The sequence below is a fragment of the Balaenoptera ricei genome, chromosome 2 (assembly GCF_028023285.1).
Source record: "Balaenoptera ricei isolate mBalRic1 chromosome 2, mBalRic1.hap2, whole genome shotgun sequence".
Classification (NCBI taxonomy): domain Eukaryota; kingdom Metazoa; phylum Chordata; class Mammalia; order Artiodactyla; family Balaenopteridae; genus Balaenoptera; species Balaenoptera ricei.
The window spans coordinates 122,395,752-122,410,725 of record NC_082640.1 but is presented as its reverse complement, the minus strand read 5'-3'; the positions used below and the strand labels follow the sequence as shown (position 1 = coordinate 122,410,725).

At 35.5% G+C, this 14,974-nt stretch overlaps 1 protein-coding gene across 4 annotated transcripts in view; it reads right to left on the bottom strand.

The window, feature by feature from the left end:
• Positions 1-14,974, bottom strand: part of AKAP6 (A-kinase anchoring protein 6) — a 574,354-nt gene that overhangs the window by 85,926 nt on the left and 473,454 nt on the right. For all 4 annotated transcript variants that reach the window (XM_059914067.1, XM_059914068.1, XM_059914069.1 and 1 more), the window contains 2 exons: positions 3,466-3,612; positions 191-415 (listed from right to left, as the gene is read on the bottom strand). In XM_059914067.1, the coding sequence (XP_059770050.1) occupies positions 191-415; positions 3,466-3,612 (372 nt within the window). The remainder of the gene's footprint in view (positions 1-190; positions 416-3,465; positions 3,613-14,974) is intronic.

Sequence of the window (14,974 nt, the reverse complement as noted above, 5' to 3'; positions counted from 1 at the left end):
GCTTAATGTTCATCTTTATACACACACAGACGCTGGCATATAAGAAATGTGGAGGGTGCCTATAAATTCAAGGAAACATTTAAGTGCACAGTGATACACAGATACATGGGTATAATACTTTATGTACTTGATAAATATTTTATCCCTACCATAAAGAAAGCTTTTATAAACTTTGATTGTTTTTTATTACCTTAAAGTATTGCAGTTGTTTCTCAGCATTCATTGTTCCTTCCTTTTCTTGTCTCAGACAGGAATTGAAGATGAAAAGCTCTGTATCTCTTAGCCACCCTTTCAGTTCTTTGATCCTGACCTCCAGCTGCCTTACCAGGCTTCCGCTTTCAGGAGAGAGCAGGTCACGTGCACCCGACCCACTGTGCCCTGCCATTGTGTCCTGGATCTTCTCTCCTAAGGTTTTCTAATGCATCAGATTAAAAACAAAAACAAAAACACCAACAGCAAAAAACAAAAACATTGATTAGCGTAGGTACCAAATACGTATCACAGTTTGGCTGGTGACAACAGCCACCTGGAAGGTGTCTGCTGCACCTCCCACCTCACAACTGATATTCAGTTCAGATTAGCTCAATGTTCCATTTAGGATTCGATTCTCGAGCCATGGGTGTTGTTCTGACTACCACTAGAGGCTTACGAAGACGTCATTCACTTCTAATTTCCTCTAACAGAAAGGAGCTTTGACCCAAAAGTTCACCATGATCACTGATAAACACTCATTTCAACTCTCATGACAGGAGTTTACAGTAAAAATTCTCTGCATTAAATTTTCAGGAGATAGAAGTTTGAGTTTAATCAATATACTAAGGAGGCCAAGAGTAGACTGTGCATGGAGAATTAAATTCCTTTTTTTTTTTGCTTTTTTTGTTTTGTGAAGTACAATTCCCTAAACCTTATGACACAGGACTGTTAAGAAAGGGTAGCCTCCTTGGTGCTGTTGATTTTACCTGACCTAGAAATTGTTCAACCCTTCAATTCTTCCCACTTTGCATTTTTGGATGCTAGACTTTCTAAAATATGTGTTAAAATAAGCCCCAATCCACTATGCTAGAAGCCTGCTTAGATGAACCACTATGGCATGAAGGTACAGTCAGGGAAGGCTTTTTTTTTTTTTTTTTTTTTTGGTGGAAAACACTCTCTTTGGAGAATCAGGACGAGTTAATCTATAATGATGAATTAAAGCTACAAAAATAGGCTTTAAAACACAAATAAAATTAAGTCAACAAACATTCATCTGCTGTGTAGTGTTCCGTAAATAGTATCTTTAGGAGAAAAATCGCCTTTCTTGGCAACACCCTTGTATTTTCATGGTGCAAATATTGATAATTTGAAGACCCTCAGTGGAATCCAGATTTAGCTATTGTTTTTATGCTGTAACAAAAGTAGCAGCAGGAGGTGAAATCAAGGCCCTTGGAGGGTAGGGTCACAAAAAAGAATTTATTGCCACTTTTTTGTTCTGAAACAGTTTGCAATCATAAATTCTTCATAAACAGAATACTTCAGAGAATGGTCCATCTTCATAAATATACGACAGAGGACATCAATTTCATTTAATTCACAATTTGTGTCAGCACAGCAGATGCCAATGCCTGCCTTGATAGGGTTGTTTAATATGCAATTGAGACAGAGTAATATGCAGCACAGGGGACAAAATTTCACAGATTAAACTGTACGCACCACTGACATTTCATTCTAATGTATTTCCATTCCACACTGTTCACCTTAGATGAAAGTAATATTAAAAACCATATCCCTCTATTTTACTATTGTTAGAAGTTAAAATCCTTGTCTTTAAATTTTTTTCATGCCAATTAAAATGTAATCATGCCAATTAAAGCAGTATGCCTGGTGGTGGTAGTGTAGCACAGGTTTTGTTAAAATCTTCCCAGCACCCTTCTCTCCTCAGAAATCATTACAAAACTCTGCATACTGCATTCGAATGATATTTTTGTTAAAATGACAACCATTTTTAAGGTCTCTGGCTCATAAAGGATAGCTAAATATTGTTTCTTTTTTTAATGTTATCTTGATTTAAAATTTTTGTTTAGGGAGCTATATACATGATATACTTCAAAAAATTTTCCAAAAAGATTATTGTTAATTATTTATCAAATTAGAAATAGATATGTGAAAATACAGCATAGGCAGACTATCGCTTTATCTATCAAGCATATAAAGTTGCTGCTCTCATCTATTTAGTAAACAGTCTTTTAAAATATCAGACACTAACCACATTTCTCCTATATGAGATCAATGAATTCTGTAGAATTTAGTAGGTTCTGATTTAAATCCCCATATTATAAAATGAAAGCCATTAATTACTATTGAAAAGTAATGTAACAATAGGTCAGAGTAAAAACTTTTAACGTTTTAAGTTACTTTGCACGATTGCAGAGTGTGGTGAATTTAAATGAGAAAGCAAGGATTTAAACTTGCAGTTTTCTAATCACCTAGATTAAGCATGGCATAAACTGAACACTGGCATTCCTCCAAGTCATCAAGGTACATGGAGAGCTTTTTATTCAAAATATTTTTGGAGTATTATTTCTTTAAAAATTAAAAGGCAGGAAAGGGAAGGCATGCAAAATCATGCTCCATAACTGACACCACCCATACTTAGCTGTTATAATTAATCATTTAAGTAATTGACAAATTTAGCTTACCCTTGATTTGAAGTGAAGGCAATTTAGGAGAGAAGTTGATGAAAAAATACAGTTTAACCTCTCTCTCTCAGCTGTCTTCCAACAAAAGGACAGTACTGTCTCCTGCACAGTGCCATCCTGGTCTCTGGGTAACAGAATCTCTATATTGCCTTTTTGCCAGATTCTTGCATCTCAGTCTTTGGCTGAGACCCAGCCCATCATTGCGTGAAATGAATTACATGAAACTTTTTTTTTTTTTTTGGCTTTTGTTAAAAGTGAGCTGGAAATTGAGGCACAAAACAGAGGCCGATTTAATTCTGCAATTCAGATTTGGGTCAAGTTTGCATCTTTGTTTTTGCGGCTTTAGCGTGACTTGAAAGCTACAGTGACAACTCCACTTTTCATCTGAAGGGTACAGTAAATAGTTAAACAGTGGATGTCTCTAACATGTACCTTCAGAATAAATTCTATTAACATTCATTCAAGCATGACAGTCAGTGTATATCAGATATACTGTATTATAGTTGACTTGGTGCATACCCATAATACATGGCATATTTTACTTACTTTTTTACGTATTAAAGAACCAAAAGTATTAAAAATCTGAGAGAAGACAAGTTCAGAGTAAAAAAAAAAAAATCAACAGAGAGGAAAAGCAGTGTTTTTCCCCCATAATAGCATGAATAGCTTGTTTGAAATGTAGGTAGTGAATTGAAAGAGAGAGATATTTGTGCCTCAAATTAGAAATCAGACAGGGTACTTCACAAAAAATGTACACATAACCTACAAACAGTAATAAAAATGCAAATACCCCAAGCAGTTCCCATTTTTCATTAATTGAATCCACTTTTTCAAGGAGATCATTTGGTAGTAAAACGCCACCTTTCTTCAAAGCTTCAACCTTACTAAGCAGCTCCGTCTTTTTCAGGTCCCTGATGGACATTTCCACACTGTATCGCTAAAACGGGAAGAGAAAAAAAGATACCATTAGGGAAAGAGGTGTTCTTCGAAAATCTTTGAGCACAGAGTTAGTGAGGCTCATGGGTGTTAAAAGTTTGTGTTTCCAATAAAATGAATGGGGAGGCTAAACTAAGAAACTTGAGTAGTTGAGAAAAATTGCTGAAAACAGTTAAAAATATACAAATTTCTCACATATACACAAACATCCAAGGTATTCCATTTAGTTGACTAAGATTATGTCTTTCCAAACTAAAGTTTGTACACACATTTGATCTTTATCTTAAAATACTCCAAATAGGAACATACCTGGTCTAGAGGGATTTAATATCAAAATTAGTTTTGGCCAACATTTGGCTCCAGAGTACTGCCCATCACTCATCTCTGCCTCCCAAAGGACTAGTCTCAGAGTGGTACAAATAAAATGGTCCCTAAAAATTGTGTAACTTCCTCCTTATCCTATAAGTCCCCTAAATTCTCAGTTAACTTTTTTTTTTTCATTTTTCTTTTACTTAAAAATTCTTTGTGGGCTTGGAGAAGAGGTACATATAGAGAGGAAAAAACAAAAAACAAAAAAAACAGTGTTTTGAGAATGGTTACAAATCTACGCTTCCTTACTGATTACTGTAAAATGTCCCAAATATCACAATCGATTAGAGAACTCTCTTCCCGCAATATACATTGTATTCTAACAAACTGCCAAGTGGGTGTCTCCTAAAGGATGTTTTGCTGGTGATAATAAGTGCTATTTAATGTGACAGTTAACTAGGGTGATTCTCTTCAAATAACTCTATTTGGATAACTTCATAGTTAGAAAGTCCTATATTATGGACAACTATATATGAGTATGGATGTATTTTTTAAATGTGTACCTAAAAACAACTCGGAATAGAAAAACTAGATTCTGGTTAGAGTATTAAACATATTTTACAACTTTAGCACATTTCCAAATGTATACTGGCAATCCCTAAACTTCTTTCTTCAATGCATAAAAGTTAGGTTACTGGGGTCCTTGGTAATAATACACCGTTGTCCTAACTGAGCTAAGATGAGCACCTTACCAGATCTAATAAGAAATGCTTTAGTCTGGGCAAAGTAGGAAATCAGCACGTTCAAAACATGCCCAAGCACTTGGGTGATTTTATTCACCTTGAAAACACGATACTATGTAAGATCCCAAACTAAAATACAACTGGAAGCAGCTTAAAGGAAAAGAAGGTGTAAAATCCCGGTTTCAGTTAACAGGCCCTCAGCATTTTCCTGCATATGTTTGCATACTTTTAGTTTCATATTTTATTCTTTCATTTAGACTAAACATGCACATCATTTGTATTATGTAAACTTCTCCAAATGTTAGTATTTGTGGATCACAGAACAAAATGTTTTAAATGAGGTGATTTAAAGCATTTCATAGTATTAATGAATGTTGATCAGGGTGTCAGAGCATCCAAAATTACATGAATATGCATAATGAAAAGAATCAAGGGTTGCTTTAGAGCTCTTTCAGAATTTGGCCTGTGATACATGGGAATTCTGATTGTATTTTCTAATGGCAGGCAATTACCAAGACCACATTATTCCAACACTTATGGAACACACTGTCCACTCGAGTTTTCTGGACTCAACACTCAACAAGTATTCTAGAAACCTAAATAGTGTTTTATTTATCAGAGTAATGATTGGAGAAGAGGGCAATCTGCTTATGTAATCAGAGTCCCATCTAAAGATGATATGGCTGACAAAGATTTACATAATTAATTTGGTAAGACTTCTTTGACATAATATTGGGGGAACTAGCATTTGAAGCAAGCAGAAGAATCCTATTCAAAGCTTTTGCTTATGCCATGTGCATTAATTGACAGAGGGAGTCTTCCAGCTGTGCCACCCGGGATCAGCCTCGACCAGTTATCACTTTCACTTGTAACAAGCTCACCCCCTCTCGTTACCCCAACTTTGAACAGCTCCTACACAGCAGATCAGTCAAGAAAGACAACAGTTTAGATGTGTCCCATAAACATCATAGTCTTGTAATAATAAAAATATAAAAAACAACTAGTTTAATTTTAGACATAATAAAATAATTTTCTCTGTGAAATCTAGTACCGGTAGTCACCGCAACAGCTATTATAAAAGGTTATTACATTAAAAAACTTGTCTTTATGTATGCTCTCTGTCTTTGTCACCATGTAACCTACTGTATAAACAGACTGATGAAAGATGTGATTGATGGACAATGCCTTCAGACTATAAAAGCTAAGAGAATCCAGCTAATTGTTAGATGTATTGGTATGTGCGTGAGAGGTAATAGAATGTCATGTAATTTAAGATGAAAATATTTATTTTAATTTTTGAAGCACTCTGAAGGTTGAATCTGATATAATTTAGGGCCTCAGCTGTATATGTCATCATGCCAGAGGGTTATATTTTTGTTGATGTTAGTATGTTTTTGCTTTTCTCTCTCCAACATTTTCAGAAGCATTAGAGAGGGACAATCAACTGCCAGCTCTATTAGTTCTCGGTCATTCTATCAAGTAGGGCTACTTTAGCCTGTGGTGAGAAAATAATTTAGTCTTCATATTCATTCTGTCCACAGCAGTAAGTGAGCAGAGGTTGCCCCATTGTGCCCTGTAGTCTAGGGATGTTATGATATAGACTACTCTTCAATAGTCAAAAATGAGATTAACAAAGTTAAAGTCAGATGGCTTTTCTTGAGTGCTAAGGTAAATAAGCATCCGGTATTTAATTTCCCCACAGCACCTGCTGTGGGCCTGTCTAGTCAAAAATAAAATATATTCTGTTGAAAGGGTGTATTTACATTATTAAGTGTATTTGCTTGGCCAATTCAATTTTGACTAATGAAGCCTCCTAATAGATATGTGAATGATCTAAATTAAAGACACAGGCCACTCCTATTTTAAATGCCACTCCTGTGTGTATATAGAGATATATAAAGAAACCTTTAGAAACCGAATTACAAATAACCACAAACACTAGCTCATTTTTAAAGCTAAGAATTAAAGAAGTTTTTAGAAAATTCTTATTCAGTGCTTTCTTTATAAAAGCACAAATACTAAAATTGAATTATAAAACAAAGTCGGCCAAAACAGGACTTCTGAAGTAAACATAATTAGAAATGCATGAAGACTTGATTGAGATAACTTTTTTGACAGTTATGCTAAAGGGTTTTTTTCCCCCAAAACCTTTTTATTTCCTTTTTTTTTTTTTTTTGTTAATAATCACGCCGAAAATTCTGCCCAAATGGAGACTGGAACAATGCCTTGAAACAGTGTTAATTGTCACCATGGAAACCAGAAGAATAAGCCATTTTGAAACTGGTATAGAAGGCACACATTGAGCAACTCAAGCATTTTTCTGCCTCCCTCAATGTTAAAGAACAAGATGCCTTGTCACTGTGAGGTCAGAGAAAGAAAGCGTCATGAAAGGGATGTCGATGCTCACCGTCTAGTAAATAAAAAAATAAAAAATAAACTACATACAGCTAATGCTACAAGACTCTACCCAGTGAATCTTTTTGAAATACAAAGATCATCAAAAGATGGCCAGGATTGGGGGATGGATTCCACCTCAGCAAAACTTCAGGGCTATATTATGTGAACCTTGCCCCCAAAGCTCCCTGGGAATTCTGCTGTTGTAATAAAACTTCAGAAGAGGAAAGAAAAAAGGCAGCATGATGGAATTCAAAATAATGCTCTAAAAAGCACACAGAGAGATTAAGACATCCATTGTAAGACTTTTGTATGGTGCTTCTGTTGGTTATGCTGAAAAGAGACCAGACATTGCTGGGCGGAGAGTGAAGTTTTGGCTACGAAAAACACAAGAATTAAACCGAAGAATTTTCTTGATTATTAGAATAGGGCTGTCAGATGCTGTGTCTTCAGGGTTTGAGTATTTACATCTTACACTGTATTTTAACTGGGCTTCATGTGATTTTATATGAGGAAGAGTAAAAGCAAGGAAAATGATCTAGTTATTATAATTACAGTTTGATTATCTTTCCCAGTGCAAAGTAATACCATAAACACCTGTATATCCAGCATAATCCCCTTTCCCATAAACACACAACAGGTAGAGAAAATACACTGAGAAAATAAAATGTATTATAGTCTATCAACAAGAAAGCTTATGCTAGGAACACACCAAAACACCTAACCACTGGTAAAATTATGCGTGAAAATATGCATTTTTGCACAAAAATGCAGGGATGTGTCCGTCTATGACTCCCGCATTGTGTTTTCGGGCTAGTGTTTGCCCTCCTCATGCGAGGCTTCATGGTGGCCCCTCAGCAAGTCCATGCCTAATGCCATTCAGTGGTGAACAAAGAGTCTTTTTATATGAAAGTCCAGGGTCCACAGCTCAGCTGTACATGCTGAGTGCAGGAATCTGCTAGAGGCCAGTGTCCCCTTTGCAGCAGTTCTTGCACTGCCCCCTTTTTCAGAGCACCAGTGTCCAGCATCTCACAACGCATGTGATGTTTCACATGGAGCCAATATCACCAACACTTAGGGAAGATGTTCAAGATTGAAGAAGAGGGTTCAAGCCCAAGACAAAGAACAAGTTTGTCTTATTGTTTTGTCAAAAGTCTTTATTTCTTGCAAACTCCTTGTATTTTACCATTAGCAATTTATGGCGAATAACTGCACAGAGAAATTATAAAGACTCCTACAATTGTCCTTGTAAATTAATAATAGGCTTTCTTGATTGGGATAAATCTGCTGCTGAGCCTTTGGAAAAATTAAAAAGTGCAATGTCATTTAAAATTGCCAGAACTCACACAGCAAATTACATCTGAGGTTAAGAATTGAGTTTTCCCCCCTCTTCTAGCTTATTTCATTTGCATGATCTGGAAATCACATTACATTGGCCATGTATTGTTAATTGGATATAGATTGCATTATCTTTAATATAAATCAAACTACAAATATTAAAATGAATTGCAAATTCCCTAATAGAAGATCATAAAACAATCTTTTTTAAAGTATCCCCCATTAATAATTTAATTCCAATTATATCACTCAGAAAACTTAAGTAGGAAACCTGGCAACTTATTTCTCCAATCATTCCTTTTACATAACAAATACCTAAGGCTTTTTAAATAAATACCCAGAGCAAAATTCACTGTTATAGAACAAAAATAAAAAACAACCATGACTGAAAACTTTTCAATGCCAATTTTAAGTAAAATACTGCATAAGAACACCAAATCTGCCTGTCTTGTCCCTTCCCTACCCAGGTCTAGGGTGAGAAAAAAGTCTGCTACAGAAAAGATTTACTAAGTTTAAGAACTATTGTAATCATATTCTGAAATTATAAAATTGATTATTATTCTTCTATTTATTTCTTAGAAGGTCCTCTAGCCCCTTAGATTTTTCTATAAATTTGATGTATTTCTGAAGTCTTTGCATGGCCTTTAATGAGTTTATATTAAATATTTAATACTGTTTAGGGCATATCCACTACTACCAAAAACAGTTATATTCCCAGCAGTCCCACTGTTTCAGGCAGAGGACTTGATTGATCCTCCTAGCCTGAATTGAGTAGAATGAAAAGAAGCAGTTGGAAAATAGCTGCAATCATTTAATGCAGATGACCTCTGACAGCCTCACAGCTCTTCTATCTGAACAGAAATTTGCATGGGGTCTCTGTGCAGAGGAACAATGTAACCTAAATGGTAGACAATCTTTATTCTAATGAAGTGGGTGTCAAGGTCAATGTAAAACTGCAATGATAAATGGTACACCACTAGGCAAGAGAAGTTGCATAGGCATTGTAGTGCTTTCACATTAATTGAAGACTGAAATGCACTGCGTGAAAAGCACAAGCCTCTCTTTTCACCATAATGTGTTAATGCGCCAATGCCGAAATGATTTCAAGATGTTTGCCTGTTGACATGTATCTTATTGCAAAAATAACGTAAGTATGAAATTATGGCACAAAATGGATATTTTTAGAATTTAGCTTTTCCCCTGAATATAATTACAAAAATCTAAATGAAATATCTCCAAACAACGTCTTGACACCTAATGTAATTCCTTTGATCCCCCTTCCTTTTCTTTTTCTATTTAAACCTGTCTTTAATTAGTTTCAACCAGCCACCTTTTATAGACCCTTCGATGGGTACTTTCATACTGAGCTAAGTGTAAAAGAGGACCGAGGAGAGGAGAATCATTCAAATATATATATTTTCCCTCTTACTTCTAATTTTTCTACTTGGTCTGCAGTTAAGATCTTCAGGTGTTGTCTGTCCTGAATTAAAGTGTAATGAAAAGCCCATGGTTTGCAAAAGAAAATGACTATTTTCTAGCATGAGAACTAGAAAACTATAATCTGGTTGTTTGACATTGCCAAAATGACTACACAGCAATAATTACACCACTTCCTCACTTGATCTAGCAATTTTGTGGCAGTCAATATTTTTCTTTATATGAAAATAAGGACAGTAAGCTGCTTTAAAAAAATCCTGATCTGTTTAAGCCTGTGAAGGGAACATTGTTTGCTAATACACTCATTAGCAACCAAGCATTTTAAGTTCATCAATTAAACAGGAAATGGAGTTGCACCATTAGTCACAATTTGCTAAAATACTGATAAGAGCATATTGCTAACCATTTGAGAAACATTTCCAGGCTCAACCCATAATATGTTATAAACTGGATGCATTTTTATGGTTGACATTTTTTTCAGATTCCGGTAGACTCTGTGATACTGCCACCTTTCACAACACTAAGCGTCCTGCTACAAATAGATTTTAATAATGGAATTACAGTTATACGAGTTAAGAATGGTCGGTAGGTCTTTCGGTCTGCAGTCTCGGTGAATAGAAGGCTATTGGTATGATTTACTATAAAATAACTGATATTGCTTGTTTGCAAGTCTGATGTAAAAACAAACCATCTCAAATAGAAATCGACATTCCTGAAACGGTAATTCAGAGAAAAAAAAAATCTCAACATGAAGAAGGATAGTGAAAAAGGAAAAAAAGTTACTGATGAAACTGTTTAAAAAACTGTACAGCTTCATCTGCGTGTGATTTGTCAGGTCTGAAGCTTTGACGTGCCCAAGGGGCAGACCCCAGCGGGGAGTAGGCTGCCGAGCTAAATAGCTGTGAAAGAAGTCTTAATGTAGGATGGAATTCAAACTAACCTTGACATGACCTCGGGAAAAATATGCAAAAAGTAAAATGAATGCACTCTGCAAGATACATCCTAATTTTGTGGTGGAGCTGGTTAGTTTTACAAACATAACTGAGACCTTAAAAGAAAAATAGAGAGCTAGTAAAAGGGGAAAACTTTGGAATTCAGGCAAAAAAAAAAAAAAAAAAAAGATGTAAGCAGGCATGATGTGTTACGGTGAAGGCATGTGAACCATTTGGAAAGAATCCAAATAAAAACCCACACCGAACAATATTGTTGTCAGCCTGTCTATTCAGGAAAATTGGTTTTTTTAGGTTGAATATAAATGACACAAAGCCAAGATTACATCATTGCATTACAAAGTCTGTTGTGGCTTTTAGCTGAACAAGCCCCATGGATCTATTGGTTTAGGACAGTAATTCAGTAAGGAGGTTTTAATGTGTTATTTTTCCTCCAGTGTCAATAAAAAATAGAAGAGTTTAAGAAAGAAATATCGTGAATGCTCTCTAGTCTCTTCCTTGCTTTTGATCCATATTTGATAAGCCAAACTCAAATTTTAGTTGATGCACTGGGTCTTGATTTGACTTTATTGTAAATTTTGCGTGTTTTGAAGTGATCGGCTTAAGGAGGAAGGCATTTGTTCTAGCTCCCCAGCCAAGGACTGGCTAACTCATTGGATATACAGAAATTTTAATTGAGTGTCAACTTGTGCAGAAATTCAATCCTATTACCTTCTCAATGCAATTTTGGAGCAATACCAGTTATTTACTACACTACTAACCAGACTTTAAACATAATTAAATTGCTAAGAACATACACCCCAAATCTAATGACTTAAATCCCTACAGCAAGGATGTGAATTCCTGGATCAGGTATATATGCTTCTATTAGATTTTCATAAGCATAAAGTAAGCAGAAGGATGCAATCATTTAGAAGTACAGAAGTACAAGGAATTTTGCTAAGAACCTGTTGAACAGCCATTTGTAAAGATCACTGCTTAATAGATATGTCATGCCATAGGGCCCTTTTTTTGGTTTAGTCTTATTCAGTATTTTTATTAGTGAACATATTTGTATATGGCATGTTGATTAGATTGCCAGATTATACTAATCTCATTTATCAATAAAGAAGAATAAATATTTTAGCTCAGATATCATAAACTCAAGAACCTACAGGTAGTGGTATACTAGTAAACTGGCTCCCTGGGGGAGTGATTTCCCTGGTGTAAAAATTCCCATCATGGTGGATTCCAAGCTACCAATGGTTGCTACTGCTGGCAAAATTCCTGAATATTTGACAATCAGCTCTCAAAAGCTAGAACTAACCAGATCCAGCACCCCACTACCTGGCATCTAATGTACAGGAGTTGAGTATAGATAAGTCATCTTCTATCTTTCATACTCTAACTATTGCTAGGGTCATAGAAAAAGAGAACTATTGATATTTTTCTCTACTAAAAGAAAATGCATAAATGTCATGATTACTAACATTTGATTCCAGTCAAGGGGAAATAAGAGGAAGTAGTGTGGATTACAGAGGATAGGAGAGCACAAGTTTCTCTACTCAGCTCTGCCAACTGTTCCTGTGTGGGAATATGGCTTCGATATGGCTTCTGTATGGCCAGGTACACATCTGAAGAGAAGATAGAATGTATATTTTTATGTGAAATCTTATAATTTTTACATGCTGAATTAAAACTTTTTAACACTGTACACGTCAACCTACGTCTCTGAGTTAGATCTGAATTTGCAGGCAACTATTTTGCAATGTCTATTTTAGACGATGATACTAGACTCCAAAGAGAACACAACATGCTGGCATAGTAGATGAAACTGAAGAAGGAGATAGGACAAATATTAAGTCAGACAGAGTTAATAACCATCCCCTCCCCTCACAAAAAAATAGAAATACAGAAACTGCACAAAGAATGGAGGTGACTAGGTTTCAATTGTCTTTAGGTTCAATGAGTCAACAGACAGTGGAAGGAATTAAAAAAAAAAAAAAATGAAATATGATTCCGGGCTGAACTGAGACAAACCCAGGGTCAAAAAAAGAAAGGAAGCAGATAGATCAGCTTGACTGTGGTTTACTAGGCCCAAACCTGTAGTCCTGGTTCTCACTGGGTTCCATGTTCCAAGAGGGACCTAAGCAATGTATTAAATATCCAAAGGAGAGCACTTAAGGAAGGGAGAAGATTCAACACTTCTCCAGGGAGCAAGCTGTTGAAGAAGCCGGAGATAGATATTGCCGAGAGGTAAATAAGAGTTGAAGATGACAGAAGAGAGGGAAAAACATGTTAGCAGATTTGGAATATTTAGAGGACTAAATAGAAGACATTAATTTGTTTCATCTGACCTCAGAGGTCAAGCCTGGGATCAAAGACTGAAGCACAAGAAGAAACAAAGCTTGAGCGACAGTGAGTTCTCACTCACCAGAGTTATTCAGGCAGAGACCAGAAGTCTACCCAGTTGGGATATTTTATGGGATAATGAGGCACTGAATGAGGATTGGTCTAGAAGATAGTCTAGAATTCCTCTCAATTTTAGAAAGTTGAGCTTCTTTGGGCCCACATTCACCAGATCAGCCATAACAATCACGTTATTATGTGCAGAAGAAATGCCAAGACTGAAAAACAGCAAGTTAAGGAGAATCTGTCACTTGCTGGAAAGAGACTCAGATATAAGATACTCATGCAGAGAAACTCAGGAGAACAACAGTGGAGCAGAGACACAACCACATAAAATGTAAGCTATACAATCTAAGCGCAAATACAGAGAACAAAAAGAAAAGGCAAGGTTGACTGAAAAATTCTCAAATCATCTTCAATCTGTCCTACTTTAGAGGCATACTTGATGAACTCCTGAACTTAAGGAAACCTTTTGGGTCCTTTTTTTGACTAAATATTTTTAGGATATAGGAAACTTCTACTATACAATTTATGCAGATAGGTCCATATTTCAACAAGTCCTTCCTGTAGATATTTTAAAGACAAACTTCACAAATACCACTCTCAAAAATTTTCTTCCATTGATATATATCAGAACTTTCTCTAGCAGATACCTAGGAAATGTGTTATAACTCTTGCTGCCAGCAGTGTGGGCATAATGGCAATTTCTCCTCCATGCTATGAAACTTCATGGTTCTGCTGTATTATGTCGAAAATCTGCACATCTCAATGGGTTTTCTGTTCATTCCAATGCACTTCAGTGACGATGTGGATCATTGCCATAATACATCATGACTGTTCTAATTACAGTTTCATTATGATATACCCTATCAGGGCTGTTGTAATGTCATGTCAGCACATAGTAAGAATAGTTATGCAATTATGTAATATCTGTTAGAGTATGCAGTGTAGAATGGAAAAAAAGAAAAAAGAAAAAAGACATGAGGAGCAGCAGTTAATGTAATGAAACTCAGTTTTCTCCTTTAAAAAAGTTTCTAATTTAAACGTACCATTTCTTTTGTTTCCCATCTCCCAACCTAAACAAACGTCTTCAAACACATTTATTTTTGTTTAATTGGATACTACTATATAATTTAATGGACTAATTTTTTTAATAAAGCAAGATAAGAAGAGAAAAGGGAAGTCCTTGACTGTAAGCTGTTCTCTGTAAGTCACAAAAGAATAAGATTCATCTAATATATGCAACAAGAAATCCAGTAAAAATTTAAGTGTAATAAATTAAAGCCCACTGAGGCTTACTATTATGCAAACTTCAAATACAACGTCACATTCTTCTGTTGCCCTTGATCTCTTGTGTGCACATAGAATTTCTTGCCTCATCTCCTAAAACTCAACTGACCACCTCTGTCTTAAAAAAAACTATGATAATGAAATGAGATAAAGCATTAGCATCCATATTTACTTCTCTAAATTATGACCGTAAGTATTCACTTGCCTTTATTCCAGCTGCCAAAATATACCCAAATATCTACAAAAACAGAAATCTTGTCATTTGTCATAAATTTGAAGAATAAACTCTCAAAGGATGAGGGCATGCCTTTTTGGTCAACCATGGAGTATCTTGAATATTTGAGGCCTTCAGAAAACACTGAGTCAATGAATAGTTTCTCAAACTAAGTGATACATGAACTGCTTTTTGTTGTTTTAATATACAATCATGGGAGAATTTATATATCAAAGCTTACCCCATATCTTTATAGCTGAATTACAGCCCTGTTCAATGCATTTATAATAGAAATGCTGA